We start from the raw sequence: 17,753 nt of genomic DNA, 5'->3' as shown, positions 1-17,753 counted from the left end.
AGAAAATAAAATATCGTGGAGTAAACTCTAAATTTAAACGTAAATTATTTGTATTGTGTATGTGTAATATACATTTAAAAATGAAATAATATACATTTTCAAAATAAAGTCTCAACATGGCACCAGACCATATATTTGAATCACAAAACGTTTTAATTGCAAATTACATTGTAATCTTAAATGTAAATCGTACGTTTATATTAGTTTATAATTAATCAACTTTTATAAGTTATATAATTAATACAAAATAAAGTGAAACAAAGAAGTTATAACTTAATACAGCTACGAATTTTATGAAAAACGGATTTAACCAGGCAAAACTGGGTAAAACTGGTTATAACCGGATGGGTTGGGTTTAATTTGAAAAACCCAGGTTTTTTCCAGCCCTGACAAAAAGATTATGTGAAAACTATTGTGTTCATAGATAAAACAGACTTGTTGCCAATATCTCTTTGTTTGTATGATAACTACTTTTGAAGATAATTTATCACTTTATTCTTCTGAACACAGACCACATGTTAATGAATTAATTTAAATTATATAAAAAATAAGCATTATAAATGTAATTGCTAAATTAGTTACTAGTTACAAAAATGTAACTTAAATATGAATTAAGTTACTGTTACTAGAAAAAAAAAAAACTAACTGTAACTTTGTTGCAAGTAACAACTCAACTCTATATATATATATATATATATATATATATATATATATATATATATATATATATATATAATTATTATGGAATATGTTTTGGAATTATTTTGTACAATGTACATTTGGCTTTGAAAGCGATTTTTTACTTTTCAAGGTATTATACCTATTTTCAAAATTATAAAAAAATTTATAAATTGTTCTATATTGCATTTGAACGTAATATAATAAATTTATCAACGATTTTTTATTTGAATGAAGGTATTTTAATAAGAAGTAAAAATATGTTCTGATGAAAATGTATTTCAAGATATAATGATAAGTCAAAATTTTTTTACTTAAACACATTAGATATTAAATATGTTTTATATGAAATTTTATTGCTATGCAGAGATTAATTGTTTTGTAAGAAAACAAAATTTAATTTATTTCCGAATAAGTTCAAAATTACAATAAAATTTTGCATAAATTTGATAATTTGAAGTATTGGATCAGTGCAAAAGTCTGTACTCGATTTGTACAGATAGAGCTAGTGAAGTAATATATCAACTCTGTTGTTGTTTATATATGTCTATTATATATTATTGGAAAAATAATAGTCAGAGATGTCATTTGAGCATCAGAAATTGCTTGGTTTGATTGAATTTAATCGTGAAAAAATTATTGAAGATGGACAAGAAAAGTTGCATTTTTGATATGTGATGCTTTACGAGTTTTGAAAAGGAATAACTGTTGGCGCTGTGACAAAAAACATTCAGAAAGTTTATTTGGACCGTGCACCAGCCCTTCGAACGAAGAATAAGTGGTTTGCAAAATTTTGTTATTGTGATTTTAACTTCAAAGACGAACCGCGTCCTTCCGATATTGATGACGATGTTCTGCGCGCATTAATAGCAAACAACGCAAGCATTTTGACGGAAGAGATTACTGAGGCCCTGAAAATTGATTGATCAACGTGTTTCGGCGTTTAAAGAAGATGAGACTCACTTTAAAGCTTGACACTTGGATACTGCATTTGTTGTCTGAAAAGAACAAGTTGAACTGCATTTCCGCAGCCGTTTCTTTACTCGGACGCTTAGAGATTTTTTTTGGATTGTTTGGTAACTAGTGATGAAAAATGAATGTTGTATACCAATGTCAAACGCAGGATACTTGGAAGGAAGCAAATAAAACGGCAAATTTAGTCGCCAAAGTTGAGTTGCATCCAAAGAAGGTCTTGCTGTTCGTTTGGTAGGATTGCCAAGGTGTTATATATTTTGAGCTGCTTTCTGCTGGTCAAACGATTGATTTAATCAAGTATTGCCAACAAACCAAATTAGACGCAGCAATCAAAGAAAAATGCCTGAGCTTGGTTAATCATAAAGGCGTCATCTTAGAACATATACTACTGGAAGAAGCATAGGCTTAAAAAGTTAACGCAGAGAAGATTGACAAAGATGAATATATAATGCGCATACTCAAGACAAATCAAACCGATGTTACTGCTGTTTTTCATCACCCCGCAGTCCTCACGCGTATCTACGCTTTCATTTGTTGGAGCATGGGTATTACCGACTAGGCGCATTTTATATTTATCCTTGTCAAACTTCTACGCATTGTATCCTTGTCAATCTTCTCTGCATCAACCTGAATATACAGGAATTATAGACCTATACTCCTTCCAGTAGTACATGTTCTAAGGGCGTCATTTTCCACCATGACAACGCCAGACCACACACATCGAAAGTGACTCTGGACAAATTGAAACAATTCAAATGGGAAATCTTATTGCATCCACCATATTCTCCGGATATCGCATCCTCCGATTACCATTTGTTTCGGTCATTACAAAATGATTTAAATGGCAAGAATTTCGATTCTGTGGAGGCTGTCAAAAATTACATCACCGCGTTTGTTAACGCAAAACCACGCCATTTTTTCAAACGTATCCATGCATTAGTTAAACATTGGAAAACGATTGTCGAGAACAGTGGCGAATACATTATTGATTAATAAAGGCGGTTTTATAACAATAACAACTGCTTGATTTTTATTTACAAATTGGGCACGAATTTTTGCACTGATCCAATACTTATATCTTATATTAAAAAATTGTTTTTTGTTTTATAGTTTATTTAAAGTATTTATAAATATAAACATATTTGCAAAAATGAATGTAATATTTCCTTAAAAACATTTTCCACTTTTTAAATAACTTTCTAAAATGACATTCACTTTTCTTAAGGGAAGAAGTTTTAAATAATATTTAATTGTAAACAAAATATAAAAACGTTTTTATTATATTATATATGATATATAATAATTTTATATATTTATTTTTATTTTATGTTTACTTTTACTTTATATTTACTGTGATATAAATCAAATTTATTTATATGTATGTACATGGCTAAAAATGAAATAAAGTTTTAAACGCTCCGTTTGTTTTTTCTATTTACCAAATTTGATTAATGAATATTAATTGTTCACTCAAATAATGCTTGAATTTTTAACCTGTCTTACAAATCTGTTTTAAAAATATATAAATTTTGAAAAACTATAGACTGAATTTTAAAGAACATTTCAGAATTAAAAAAAATAAAATTTTATAATTATTTTAATTTCATGTAAGAGTGTGAAACGTTTATAAATTATACAATTTTCTGTAACCTAACATTGTTTGGGCTTTTTTTGACCCAAACGTTTTTGAGAAATTTTCATGGTATTAAAGTATTGTTACATTCTTGCATATTACAATAATTACTCTATTCATTAAAATGTGTCAAAATATTATAAATATTTAGAAAAATTGCAGAAAAACCTTGTACTTTTTGTTAATAATACTCTTATATCACGAGAGAAAACGTTTGGGTCAAAAAAGATCAAAATGTGGTTAAAAGGTTAGAATATAATAATGGAAATGTAGCAACGTTACTTGTTATTTTAATTTTTTTTATATCAAAATTTATTAAAATATCTTTGTTACATACAAAATATTATTTAAATAACAAATTATTGTTAAAAATTTTGTTTCTTATTTATTAACAATGTCTAAAGCTTGTTTCCATTTGTTTGAGTTGGAAAGTCTTAAAATTTTAAGGCTGTAAATTATTAAAATTTTAAAAGGTTGTAAATTATTAAAATTTTCTTTTTGCCACAAAATATCTCGGCAACAAAGTCACTATTTAAATTCTTGTTTTTTTTTTCTTAAGAATATATATTTATTTTTGAATTATGTATATACAATTGTTTATCAGTTTATAAATGTGTTTTAACTTTCACTATATAAAAATTATAATTTTATAGAAGAGAAAATTCTGGCTATTGAGGAAATTCGAAGGGAGGAATCTAAAAGTAAGATGTTACTTGCGGAAGCTATGGCAGCAGGTATTATTTTTATACAGTTACTCGATTATACATTCACCCGCAAAAAAACGGGCCATCAAATTTTATTACAATTTTTTAATAATTTTAAATAGCGATAACTCGATGAAAAAGTATCGGATTGAGATGAAACAGGATTCAAATTAAAGCGTAAACATTTCCCTTGATAGCCAAGAAACTCAAAATTTGGTTATGAACAATTTTTATAAAATGACGGACATTTAAGACAGACATGAAAAAAAGGAAAAAATTTTTTTTCTTGCATCTATTGCGTTGCCCAGAGAACTCGGCTGCCTAGCACAAAAATGTATGAGCTTTTAAGCTTATTAATTTCTAAACAAATTTATATTTTTAATGATAACTTTTGACAAAGTTATAGCGTTTTAAAAAAAGTGTTAAAAAACGGATAACTTTTTCTTGTAAACTCGGTATAACTCGAAAAGAAATTATTGTATAGGATACTTGATCAAAGATCATTTCCCTTGATAGTCAAGAAAATCAAAATTTAATTATAAACATTTTTCACAAAATGGCGGACATTGAAGACAGATATTAAGAAGGGGGAAAAATTTTTTTTAAATTATTGCATTGATCAGAAAAAACGGCTGCCTAGCATAAAAATGTATGAGTTTTTAAGCTTGTTAATTTTCAAAGAAATCCATATTTTTAACAATTTTCCATAACGTATGATTTTTTTTACAAAGTTATAGCGTTTTAAAAAAAATGTTACAAAACGGACAACTTTTACTCGTAACAATATAACTCAGAAACAAATTATTGCATGGAATACTTGATCAAAAAGGAAATTAAAGTAAGAATTTTAAATCTCAATTCTCTTTTCAAATTTCAATTTTTTTTCCTCCTTTTCAATGTCCGTCTTCAATGTCCGCCATTTTGTGAAAATTGTTCGTAATTAAATTTTGTTTTTCTTATAGTCTGGGAGGTAATGAAACAAGTTTTTTACCAATATCGACAAAGCTGATTTTTATTTGTACAGTTGTTTTCGTGTTACAAATGAATAAAATGACCGTCAGCCCACGATCCCGGGACGGGGGCTTCCACAATGTCTTCAAATAGTTTTTTTATTATAACGACTAAAGTATTGAAGTTAGGTAAAATATGTCTATAATCTTTATTGTAGAGCTTATCACGAGCTTCATTGTTTGTTTGATCTTTCTTTTTGTAAAATAAATATTTTTGGAAATAATTAAGAAAAACTGTTTTTTTTTCTCTAAGTATATTTCGAAAACTGTACGAGAGCGCTAATTAATTTATAAGAAAAAGTTGTTTAGTATCCTTGCCTCTATAACATGTGTCAAGGTCAACATGATTGGAACTGAGTCCCCTATACTGCATAATTATTATACCCCTATTTTTTTCACATATTAATATGAGTGACTGACGCACGACGTTCCGCAATTGCAGCGGCTGACGGTATTCTTTCGACATTTCATGTTGTCAATAGTAAGTACAAGAATTTTCAGCTTTTTCGATATTAACTTTTCGTTAATATTAACACTTCTTTTTTTACATTGTTGAGACACTGTGGAAGTCCCCCGTCCCGCGGGATCGTGGGCTGATGGTCATTTTATTCATTTGTAACACGAAAACAAATGTATAAATGAAAATCAACTTTGTCGGTGTTAGTTGAAAATTTGTGTCATTATCTCCTGGACTATTAGCTATCAAGGGAAATGATATCTTTGATCAAGTATCCTATACAATAATTTCTTTCAGAATTTACAAGAAAAAGTTGTCCGTTTTGTAATACTTTTTTTAAAACGCTATAACTTTGTTAAAAATTATTGTAGAAAATTGTTAAAAATATGGATTTGTTTGGAAATTAATAAGCTTAAAAGCTTAAACATTTTTGTGCTAGGCAGCCGATTTCCCTGAACAACGTAATACATTAAAGAAAAAATTTTTTTTCTTTTTCAATGCTTGTTTTAAATGTTTGTCATTTTGTGAAAATTGTTCGTAATCAAATTTTGATTTTCTTGGCTATTAAGGGAAATGTATACGCTTTAATTTGAGCCTTGTTTCATCTCAATTCGATACTTTTTTGTTGAGTTATTGCTACTTGAAAATATTAAAAAATTGTGATAAAATTTGGTAGCCCGTTTTTTGCGGGTGAGTGTAGATTAAAATTTATTTAACACTACAAATACTTTGAAGAGTGTGATTGATCAATCAAAATAAAAAATTATACGAATTAATTGACCAATTAAAGAATACTTACTTTGAAGTTTTTATATTGTTAAATAGATCATAGCCTAAATCAGACGTTGAATAATAAACCTTTTTTTTGTAGCAAGTATGGAAGACGAGAGTCATACTGGCAAGAACACATCTAGTTTATTCGAAAATACAAGACGTGCGAAAGAAAAGAATAAACGTGAGGGGCTGAACGACGATCGTAAAAATAGGTCAAGTGATCGAAAATATTCGGAAAGGTAACATCTTGAATAACATATATCTTCCTGAACAATAATACGTTATCGGACTGACGAAATTAAAACACGAGACTAGAAGGCCTGTATCAGTCACAACGGTTCTTGGTGGCAAATAATAATTTTTAATTTTTACAATTTCTCACTTAAACTGGGCGCCACATATTTATCAATCATAAAGCCGGAATAGTAATATTAATGCTATAAGAAACATATAATATTCTCCTTCCCCAGAAAAATTGTAGTGCGCAGTTTGAGTTGGAAATTGTAAAAATTAAAAACTTATTATTTGGCAGCAAGAATTGCTGTAACTAATACAGGCCTTCTAGTCTTATATATTTTCCTATTTTTTATACGTAATATAATTTCTCTATTATATTTTTTTATTTAATAATTGAAGCTAATCAATTTTACAAGGCATCGACATCGCGATAAAATTGAAAAAGACAGTTCGAATCAAGATGTTAAAGATCGAAATGGAAGCACAGAGCGTTCTACGCAGAAATCATCTCAGGATAGAGAAAAGCATAAGAAAGATAAGAAAAAGAAAAATCATAAAGATAAGCGAGAAAATAAGATAGATGTAAGCCGCGACAAGAAAGAAGAAGGGAAGGATAAAAAGGAAAACGGAAAAGAAAAACAAGATGAGACGAGAGAAAAAACTGAAACAACAAAGACTAAGAAGGAAAATACAAAAGAGAAACGAAATGATACGCCGGAAACTGAAGCCGAAGGCAAAGATAAAAGAGACAAAGATAAAAGGGACAAATGGAAAGAAAAGGTGTTATTGAAGAGCAACTCATGGGCGGAAGTGCGAAAGTTTGGTTTAACTCTCGATGATGTCATTTATCTTAGAAGACGTGTTATTTCGAAAAAATCTGTAAAAATCAAGTACAGTATATTCTCAAGTTTTTAAAATGAAATTTTAAATTTTACTTATATATCTATATATGTATATATCGAGCGTGTTTGCATATTTCAGACCAATGCAGCAAGATTATACGCGCTATCTCGAACAGATGTTAATGTTAAGTAATCATCGTCTGAAACGTCAAGCACTAATAGCTGAGGGACTTCACGGATCCAAAAAGTATCCACCCGAGTCGATCAGATTAACGAAGCGAACAAAGGGACTTCAGTTGTCATATTGCGAAAATCCACGCGTTTCTCTTCTGTTAGGCATTTCGCAACTTTTAGAAGCCGTTACTCCTGAACGTCGCGAGAAGATACGAGATATATGCGAGGCATCTCTACCACGGTACATTGCAATATCTTTCCCGTCCGAAATTTTCTTTTACCTATATACATCTTTGTAATTTACAGGATTGATACGGAAGACACAGTGCAACAGAAGCGTAATTGGTATCAACAAATAAATGCAATTGAACATCATAAAGATACTACGTGGCAAGTGACTACTGTACAACTTCCCAAATCAAAATGGGATAGCGAGGATGAGGAAACATTGTCTGCCAGTGTAGCAAAAGAAGTTGAAAATCCTGCAAACAAACTGCAAGTTTTCACGAGTCAACGTAAGTGATTTTTTAGGATTGGCAAATTTCCATATGTTTTAAATAAAATTTATTTAGCTAATAGTGAAATCTAGAATTAGTGATTTATTTCGAAAATTTAAAATCTTCGAAGATCGTTTCGAAACTTTAGTAAAAGTTCTACTAAAAACAATATTTTCCGGAAAAACTGATAACTGAAATTTTTTTTTGTACTAAAAACAGTTAAATGGGGAAAACAATAGAAGAATGTTGCTAATTAAGTCAATTGAAAGTATTTTTCAATTTAAATTTTATCAAAAGTACAATCTTTGATAGATTAGGAATTGGCATGACAAACAAATTACTGTTTTTGTTACAAAAGTTATTGAATATAACCGTAAACTATATCAATATTCATAAAAATTTTTAATGTTTTGTTATTCTATTTTTTTTATTAAATTAAAAATTAATATGAAATTTAGTAACGTTTATATCTCTGAAGCTTTTCTGAAAGTGTATTTCACATTATAATTTAAATTTAAAAAATGTTTTATTATAAGATTTTGTTACTATTGGTTCTGTTTTGTTTCTTATATCATTTTTTATGATTTACCAAATAACAAGCAAAGATATTCTTTTGCATAAAAATATAAAAATATTTTAGTATAACAGTGTTTTTATAATTTCTGATAGTTTATTTTGTTAGATAAAATCCGAGTAGTAGAAATAATAATTTACTGTGGCTTGTTCTATTTACTGGACTTCTTTCCAGTCAACTCTGTTTTTGACAATGATGATAATGTGTATAATATTAAAAAATCTTTGAGATAATAATAATTTGTCTCTTGTTTTAAAAGAAGAGATAGGTTCCACTACTTCTAGTGTAACAGACGAGGACAAAATTGATAATACCGAGAGTACTAAAGAAGAAAACAAATCTAGTGAAAAGACCATTAAAAATCTGACGCCAAATGACGAAGTTTCGACGTCATCTTCGCTGCAGCCCGCCGGAAATGAAAAGTTAGCCTCGGAATACGAACAATTTATGAAGATGGTGTGCACCACGACCGACGTGACTAAGGAATATTCTCCAAATAGGAACCTTAAATCTGCTTCTCCCTGTAGTTATCATGAATTCAATATAGAATCTAATTTAGCTGAAGATAATACAAACATGGAAATACCGTCAAAAGAGAAATTTGATAAAAAAGATAAGCTACAAATTCTGGAAGGATCGATAAAGAGTACAGAATGTGAAGAGTCTACTCAGTCAACAGACTGTCAAATACAAGTCGATGAAAATATACAAATTGAAAATGGTTCAAACGAAAACGACGATGAATCTGAGGATTCTAAATCGATACCGAGTGACTGGGAGAATGTTAGGATCAAGGTTGAACGATTGAGCGATGAAAATACAGAATCTAGAGAAGTGAAAAAGAAGAAGAAACAAAAGAAATTAATATCCAGCAGTGATTCATCTAGTAGTACCACCTCGGATTCGGAAAAGGAAAAGAAAAAGAAGAAGAGGAAACGCAAACGGAAAGTACTAAGCAATTCGTCATCTTCCGATTCAGATAGCACGGATAGCAGCAGCAGTAGTAGCGACTCCAGCAGCTCGGAGCAAAGAAAGAAAAGGAAACGAAAAAGAAAGAAGATCGGAAAGAAAAGAAAAAAGGTGAAACGCATTGTGCGAATAAAGAAGAAGCGAAGGAGAAAAGTGAGCACCGATTCCAACAGTAGCGATTCAGATGAGCTTACGAAAAAGAAAAAAAGGGCTAAAAAGAAGACGATAGAGGCCAAATCTATTAATAACGGAGATATAAGCAAAATATCAAAGTCTCCTCCTTTATCCTCAGATGGAACGAAATCACAATCTGTGACTCCAGGAAGAAAGATTAAAGAGGAAGTAGCAAGTGAAGACAGAAAAAGATCCGATCAAATCGTATCTACGAAAAAGATCGTTGCTGATACGAGTGTACTTGACAGTGAATGCTTGAAGCAGAAAAAGGAGAGAAAAGACAGTAAATCTGACGAAAGTTTCATGGAACAATGGGAAATAGATTCTGTGATGACGGTGCAACAAAATGATGGTGATACCTCGAGTCAAGATCGTACTGGAGAATCAGAAAAGATGGATGGTTTAGAAAAAAGTAAATATCGAATGAAGAGGAAACACAGTCGAGATAATGTTGAGCAAGATAAGGATAGAGAATCTAAAGCCAATGAAGAAAGGATTCATGAAGGAAAAGCAAAATCAGATGAGGAGGTTGAAGTGAAAAGAAAGAAAAGGAAAGAGAAGGATAGCAAAAGTAGCACTGAGTTTCTCGCAAATTGGGAAAGGGAGAGCGATCGTATTACTCAACAAATAATGCAAAATGACTCTAAGTATTTGAAAAAATTAGGAAAGCAGAAGAAACAAAGATGGGGAGAAACAGATTTTGACACATTGAACGTGCCGTCGCTTACACAGCTTGAAAAAGAAGTGTGTCAAAAGCAGCTTCTGGCGGACGAGTGGGAGGTGGATAGTTTGGAAGCAATATCAGATCTGATTATGAGTAAACGAAAAAGCAGTTTGTTGAAGAAAGTAGAAAAAGAAGTTAGATATGATAAGAAAACGGACACGTACATCGCAATAGAAAAGGAGAAAGAGAATGTAAGAGAAATGAAAAAAAGGCAAGAACGTTTGTGTTCAATAAGGATATGGGAAGAAGAACAGGAAGAAGGTGAGAGAGAAGAGATGATGCTCCAGGAACAAAAAAGTAAGCGTAGAACAGAGAAAACGGACGATTGGGATATCGAAGAGGAGTCTCACTTTCGCACAAATACTGAACAGATGGAAGTTTGCAACGATATTGTCACGATAGAGAACGAATGGACTAAAACAGATGAAGTAAAAAATATCAAAGAAGATACGGCTAAATTAATTGCAAAGCCTGGTAATAAACGAGTTAAAAAAAGCCGCTGGGACATGGGTTCTCATTCTGAAGAGAAATCGGAAATTAAAGACATATGGGAGGAAGAGTACGTCAAGTGGTCCAAGAAAAACAAGTGCGAACAGGAATTGAATGAAATAAAAAAGCGAGACTCTCACGCTACGCATTATTCAGAAAATTCTAGTAAATCTAATCTGATAGATTTGTATCATAGAAAACCGCAGAGTAGAGAATTATTAGACAGTTCATGGGCACCGGGAGAAATTAGACTTCTACAGGCGAAGAATGATTCATCAGTAAAACATTTGATTTCTGTGAATGACGAACAACTTCCATCCATTAAGGAGCATCAGACTAGAGAACAACTTCAAGAACTTTCGAAGTCGGATGTGAAGTTCAAGGAGAAGATCGTAGAACTGTACAGTCCTAGTTCCCCTGCGCTTTCTCAAAAATCTCAAGTAAGTATCTTTTTCACGCTTATAAAAGAAAATTTTTAGGCACGCATGATTATATAGGTTATCATAACAGTGCTAGAGAAAATAGTTGAAATGGAATAATAGAAATATTTAAAGGATGTATTTATAAAAATTACTATTTTAAAATAAGCAGCGTTGAGTAAGTTAATATTTTTTTAAAGTTAAAACTAATAGCTTATAAAATGAATTTAGTTAAAGTTCTCTCTACTCCTTATCAGTAGTGATTTCTTAATGTATTTTTGTGGTGTGCGCTTTTTATATTTTACACAAATAAACGGGATACAATTTAAACACCGATTCTAAATGGCCTAATTTACAAGGGGAGGATCCAACAATGATCTCGCCAATTTTAATAAAATTTTATGGGTGTGTAGTATTCACTCATACCTTTATTGTAGTAAAGCCGTTCGTTGCACAACTTAGGCATTCTCGAGAAAATGACGATTAAATATTTCCAGCATCTATGAGTACCGTTACAGAAGAACGATTCTCAAGTAAGCGGCGTGACGTAGGGCATTAGGACGTCAATTGGTACGCTTGGGATCCCAGGTTCGATCCCCGCAGATGCGATTTTTTTATCTTATATTTTTAATTGTTATATATAATTTTTAAACCGTTTTTAATTATTTAATATAAAATGTTATTTTTAAAAAGTGAGGGAATTTAAAAATACTTTTTTATTATTAATTAAATTAAAATTTCTTATGAACACAAAAAATATATTATACAAGAATAAAAGACCTAAAAAATAAGAACAAAAAATATATTTACAATAAAAATTTACAATTACTGTTTTACAATTTTAAGCAAAAAGTTTTGTATACAAGCTAACATAAGGTCTAGACAAAAAAAAACAAAACCGTTTTACTTGGAGACCGTTGTAGGTATAACGGTTTATAGAAACATTTATTTTGACGTTCTTAAAACAATCATTGTAAATTTTTATTGCAAATATATTTTTTGGGGTTTATGAGAAATTTTAATTTAATTAATAATAAAAAAAAGCATTTTTAATTACCTCATTTTTTTTTAAATAACATGTATATTAAATAATTAAAAATAGTTTAAAAATTATATGTAACAATTAAAAAAATATAAGATAAAAAAAATCGCATTTGCGGGGATTGAACTTGGGATCCCAAGTGTACCAGTCAATGTCCTAATGTTTTACGCCGCGCCGCTTACTTGCGAACCGTTCTTTTGTAACGGTACTCATAAATGCTGGAAATATTTAATCGTCATTTTCTAGAGAATGCCTAAGTTGTGCAACGAACGGCTACAACAAAGGTGTGAGTGAATACTACACACCCATAAAATTTTATTAAAATTGGTGAGATCATCGGTCGGGCCTTGTTAGAGGAATTCTTTTGGCAAGATACTTTCGGTAGTTTGTCATTGCGTTCCGAGAGATAGCGATTGAATAAAATCAGATATTTTTTATGAGTGGGATTTGAACCCAGATCTCCGACACAGAGAGCACGATCACGTAACGTAGATTAAAACTACATGAATGAAAAGGACACAATTAGTTAAAAGTTGTATTATTGGGAGTATAAATTAATTTGGTCTGTTTTTTTATGGTCAAAAATGCATTTATTTCAGAACAAATTTATTAGAACAAATTGAATGAATAGATTAATCAAAGTATTGTCCATCACTGACTACTACTTTGTCTCATCTCTCAGGCAATTTTCGAATTCCATCTCCAATAAAATTAAAGTTTCTGTCTACTCTCCATATTGAAGTCGTGACGTCTTAAGCTGGGTATACACTTAGCGAACGAACAGCGAATTCGAACGTTTGTTATTATTATTTAGTAGATATATAAGCTAAAGCGAATACGAATAGAACGTTTGCATTCAGCTCGATTCGCTCATGAAGCAGTACATCAAAAAGAATTCATGCACGATATAAACGTTTATAAATGTGTTTGCAGCTGTTCGTTTGGTGTTTGTTTGCTAAGTGTATACCCAGCTAAAAGCGAGTAATCATAAAAGTTTCTGATGTGGTATTTGTAAATAAAGAAAATTTTGATAAAACAGAACAATGAGATCGTTTTAAAACACTTGTAAAAATGGATTTTGACTATACTTTTTCCACCTAACAGTTAGTAAATAGTTGTAAAAAACAAGTAAAGTGAAGTCATGCATTTATCAGTCAAAAAAAAATGCATTTACGTATAAGATTCAAAGAAACTTTACTTGCGGTTCATTTTTACGAATTTGGTAATTACGAAACAAGTCACATTTTCACAATGAAACACATAACGAAATGAAATACGCAACAACATTTCATACGCAACACAATTTGTCACGTTTTATGCCTATTAGTTCTAATTTTGTTTACGTCGCTACCGTCAACACGAAGTTCTTGGCTGAGGAGCCTTAAGTCCCGGTCTACAATAGTAGTAAGCCTTAAGCTTTTTGCTTTAAGTAGTAGTCTTGTCTTAAGCAATAAGCTGTAGTAAATGATCAGACCTGTCTACAATGTGCCCGAGGCGTAATCCACAGTGTCAAGCGAAGGCAAAATATTGTAGGTTATGTGTCCCGTTCGTAGTTCGAATATGGATAATACAATCATATTACCTATCATTGCTTTAACTTACTTGCACAATGTACTTTTTAGCGTACGGTCGGGACTTTTTACCCTTACGAAAAAGAACTATTGTCGATTACACATAGATATTACTGATAATTACATAGGAATATTACTGGATATTACTAAATATTATTAGATATTACAAAAAATACTACTGAATATTATAGGAAATATTACAGAATGTCACAGAAAATATTATTGGCAATTACATAAAAGTCAATAATTATTTTGTACCCTGCCGAAATATATTACTGCCAAAATAATATTGCCCAAATATTGCTGTCTAAATAAAAGAAGCTGGAATAATTTCAGTAGTTACTAATAAAACAACAATATTTTACTAATGATTTCCAGTTAATTAAAAAAAAATTAGTAGATACAAGGCTCAAAATATATTATTGCTATTTTTTTACCACTGAAGTAGTAGTAAATATATTGTTGATTATGTCCAATAAATTTTGTTTCAAAATTAACTGAAAATTATATTACTAAAATATTGTTGCTTTATCAATAACTACTGAAATTATTCCAAAAAACCTCTCTTGTAGGATGTCTTATATAATGTCACTTATATGTACCATACACGTCACAAATAATAAATGAATACACACGCGCGCGCGCACACACACACACACACACACACGCACGCACGCACGCACGCACACACAATAATAGCTGTTTATTCCATACAATTTTACAAATATATATAAATATTTTATTTTTTATATAATATAATACTCATACTATTTATATTATTCTTGTATCTTTTATACAAGAATATTTTGCTGCTTTATTCCATTCCTCCTTTAACAATCTAACAGCCTCCTTTTTTTTTGAATTCTTACTTAAACTCCGGTTTCTTTTTCCTTTCTGCCTATACACCTTTGTCGTCTTCTTGTCCTATATATTTATTTTATTTCCTTTTTCTTCTTATTTGTCTTCTGTACTTCTTCCTCCATTCTTTATACTTTATAACTTCAATCTCCAACGGCCAGTGATCTGAGTTTCCTCCGTCTTCTTCTTTATATACCAAACCACCCTGGACCTTTAATTAACAATTGTTTATACATTTGTCCATAACTTTACATTTTTCATTTCCTTTACGTTTACTTTCACAATCTCTATATCGATACCTATATCTATGCCTGATCCTCTTCCTATCTTACATCTTAATATGTATTTTCCTTTGCTACTTTTTTTCTATACTAATACTTTTTTCACCGTCTCCATGCCTCTATACATTTCTTCCAATCTCCTTCCATTCATTTATTTTCTTATTTACAATATGTTCTCCTTTTTCCATAAACCATTCTGCCAGATTCCTTGCATTACCTATCACATTATCCTTCCTATAGCTGTTTCTGCCTTTGTTTCTACCGTCTTATTTCTCTAACATTTCTCCTAACTCTTTTTCTACTTGCCACTCTTTTTGTTTTTCTTACTTTCCTCGTTGTATTCCGTTACCTTCCTACTTTATTACCGGTCCTTCTGGATTCTCCCGCCTCATTGTCTTCTCTAACCTATTCCTGTTTCTTCCTCCTATATCTTCCAATATTACCACAAATCTTTTTCCCCTAATTCTGCCTCCAATTACTCGTCTTTTTTACCCTTTTATCTCTCTAGTTTATACCTCTTTACTTTTCTAATTCTTTCTAATATACTGCAACATCATACTCAGCCTCACTTTATCTCCATGTCCACATTCGCACACCATCGCACAACCTAAGCAAGTCCCAGTAGTTATTACATATGCAGTAGTCTTTCTAGTGATACTCAACAAACGAGTAATATTCGTCTGTATTCTGTTGCTAGTAATTATTGTAGAAGCAATAATATACGCCTTGATAATTACAGAGCCACCAGTAATAATCACACAGCCGCGTGAAATCACACGGCCGGTAATAGTTCTTTTTTGTAAGGGTAGCTGTCACTTTACTGTGGAAGTTTGTTTGGATCTAATCCTTAAACTTAAGAGTTGGGACTTGGCCAACTCGCTCAAAGCTTAGAGATTAAAGTTTAACGTAGCACGAGAAACAGTTTTTGCCGGAAATTACGTCATAGTATAGAGCTTAGAGTAAAAGATTTAAGGTTTGCTACACTTATTGTAGACCGAGACTTAAGCAATAAGTCGTAATAAACGATCTTACATCAGACCTATCTATAATGTGCCCGAGGCGTAATCCACAGTGTCAATGAGTGAAGGCAAAATATTGTAGGTTATGTGTCCTGTTTGTGATTCGAATATGATAATACAATCATCCTATCATTGCTTTAACTTACTTGCGCAATGTAATTTTTAGCGCATGGACGAGACTTTTTAACTGTTACTTTACTATGGAAATTTGTTTGGATCTAACTCTTAAACTTAACAGTTGGGACTTGGCCAACTCGCTTAAAGCTTAGGGATTAAAGTTTATGGTAGCGCGGGAAACAGTTTTTGCCGGAAATTACATCATAGCATAGATCTTAGAGCAAAAGACTTAAGGCTTACTACACTATTGTAGACCGGGACTAAAGCTTGTTTTACAATAGCATAAACATAAGACCGTAAGGCATGGTTTTAAAACTTGTTTTACAATAGCAGTAAACACAAGACGTAAAGTTGTAACGTAAGAAATGAAAATTTTCATTTGCTTAGAGCTCTTAAAACCACGCCTTACAACCTTACGGTCTTGTCTTTATGCTATTGTAGAACAGGCTTAAGGCGATGCTGGAGTGACGGTGGAACTTACTTGACGTTGGTACTGTAGATTTTTCTCTGATGAAATGTCAAGTGACTTGTGGTCGCGAGCGGGGTGAAAAGTAAGGGGAATAGGGTAGCATTTTTTCTCAAACGCACTTATCTGTCCTTATTCTTCGACTTTCGCGCCATATAATGCAAGATCTCTCAATGTCATGTATCATGTTACACAATTACTGCTCTGTTTCTATTCAAAGTGCTTCCGCACGTCAATTTACAATGAAATTCCTAAAATAGAGGATTTCTTTTATACTAAAGCTTCTAGCTTTATTCCAAAAGCGCAGTATTGTTCTTTGTTGTAATTCTGAGGCCGAACCTTGTTTATTTTACATGTACAAAGTCTCAAATTTCTGTGCGTAGCAAATGTTGATTAACATAACTATATTTTTATAATTTTGTTTTGTTTTTCATATCAAATTGTAGCCATGTGACTTTGTTATTGTCTGTACTTTCATTCTGTAAGAGAATTTTTCAATCCATGTCTTCAATAAAAAGATTTATTGATTCGCGTATACAAACGACTCCAGCATCGTCTTAAATCAAGTTAAAGGATTTCACTCAGAAGCACCAAAAATAGCGCTATATATTAATGAACTTCTTTTCTGTATTAGAGGTATCAAAGCGGGATTTGTCTCAATGTTTTATATAAATTTTTAATAAAATGTAATTCTTTTATTGTATTAAAAATATTAAAAAAAGATATCGCATTGGCATCAGATGTTAGCTGCTCTAGGGATCTAGTAATCTACGTATACTAGGTTTATTTGAAACACAAAAATGCAGTAGATAAAAATATATGGATATATCTAGTCTTTGTCGTAGCCGATTTTTAAAACTCGTTTATTGCAAAATAACGTTTATCTGATAATGAATATAAGAGTTCGAATTACTGCATAAAAATTGATCAATTTATTGACTAAAAAAAACTAATGTCAAGACTGCGTATTTTTAATAAATAGAAAAAAAACTTAAATCTTATTCACTTGTTTTCGAGATGTTTTAGGTACCGATTTGAGAAATAGGAGAGAGTATGGCAAGTTGGACCT

General features: G+C 31.1%; 1 protein-coding gene across 4 annotated transcripts in view; it reads left to right on the top strand.

Moving 5' to 3' along the window:
* The window catches only part of LOC105198112 (trichohyalin), an 81,221-nt gene that overhangs the window by 5,473 nt on the left and 57,995 nt on the right, over positions 1–17,753 (top strand). For 3 of the 4 annotated variants that reach the window (XR_005574596.1, XM_026140949.2, XM_039448392.1), the window contains exons 4-9: positions 3,940–4,020; positions 6,329–6,470; positions 6,885–7,358; positions 7,450–7,725; positions 7,791–7,999; positions 8,815–11,351. Coding sequence is in view for 3 of the 4 variants with exons in the window: in XM_026140949.2 (XP_025996734.1) it covers positions 3,940–4,020; positions 6,329–6,470; positions 6,885–7,358; positions 7,450–7,725; positions 7,791–7,999; positions 8,815–11,351 (3,719 nt within the window). In the remaining variant the exon portion in view is untranslated. The remainder of the gene's footprint in view (positions 1–3,939; positions 4,021–6,328; positions 6,471–6,884; positions 7,359–7,449; positions 7,726–7,790; positions 8,000–8,814; positions 11,352–17,753) is intronic. The other variant, XM_026140950.2, reaches the window with a different exon arrangement.

The sequence above is a fragment of the Solenopsis invicta genome, chromosome 4 (assembly GCF_016802725.1).
Source record: "Solenopsis invicta isolate M01_SB chromosome 4, UNIL_Sinv_3.0, whole genome shotgun sequence".
In the NCBI taxonomy this organism is placed as follows: domain Eukaryota; kingdom Metazoa; phylum Arthropoda; class Insecta; order Hymenoptera; family Formicidae; genus Solenopsis; species Solenopsis invicta.
This window is presented reverse-complemented; position numbering and strand designations above follow the sequence as displayed.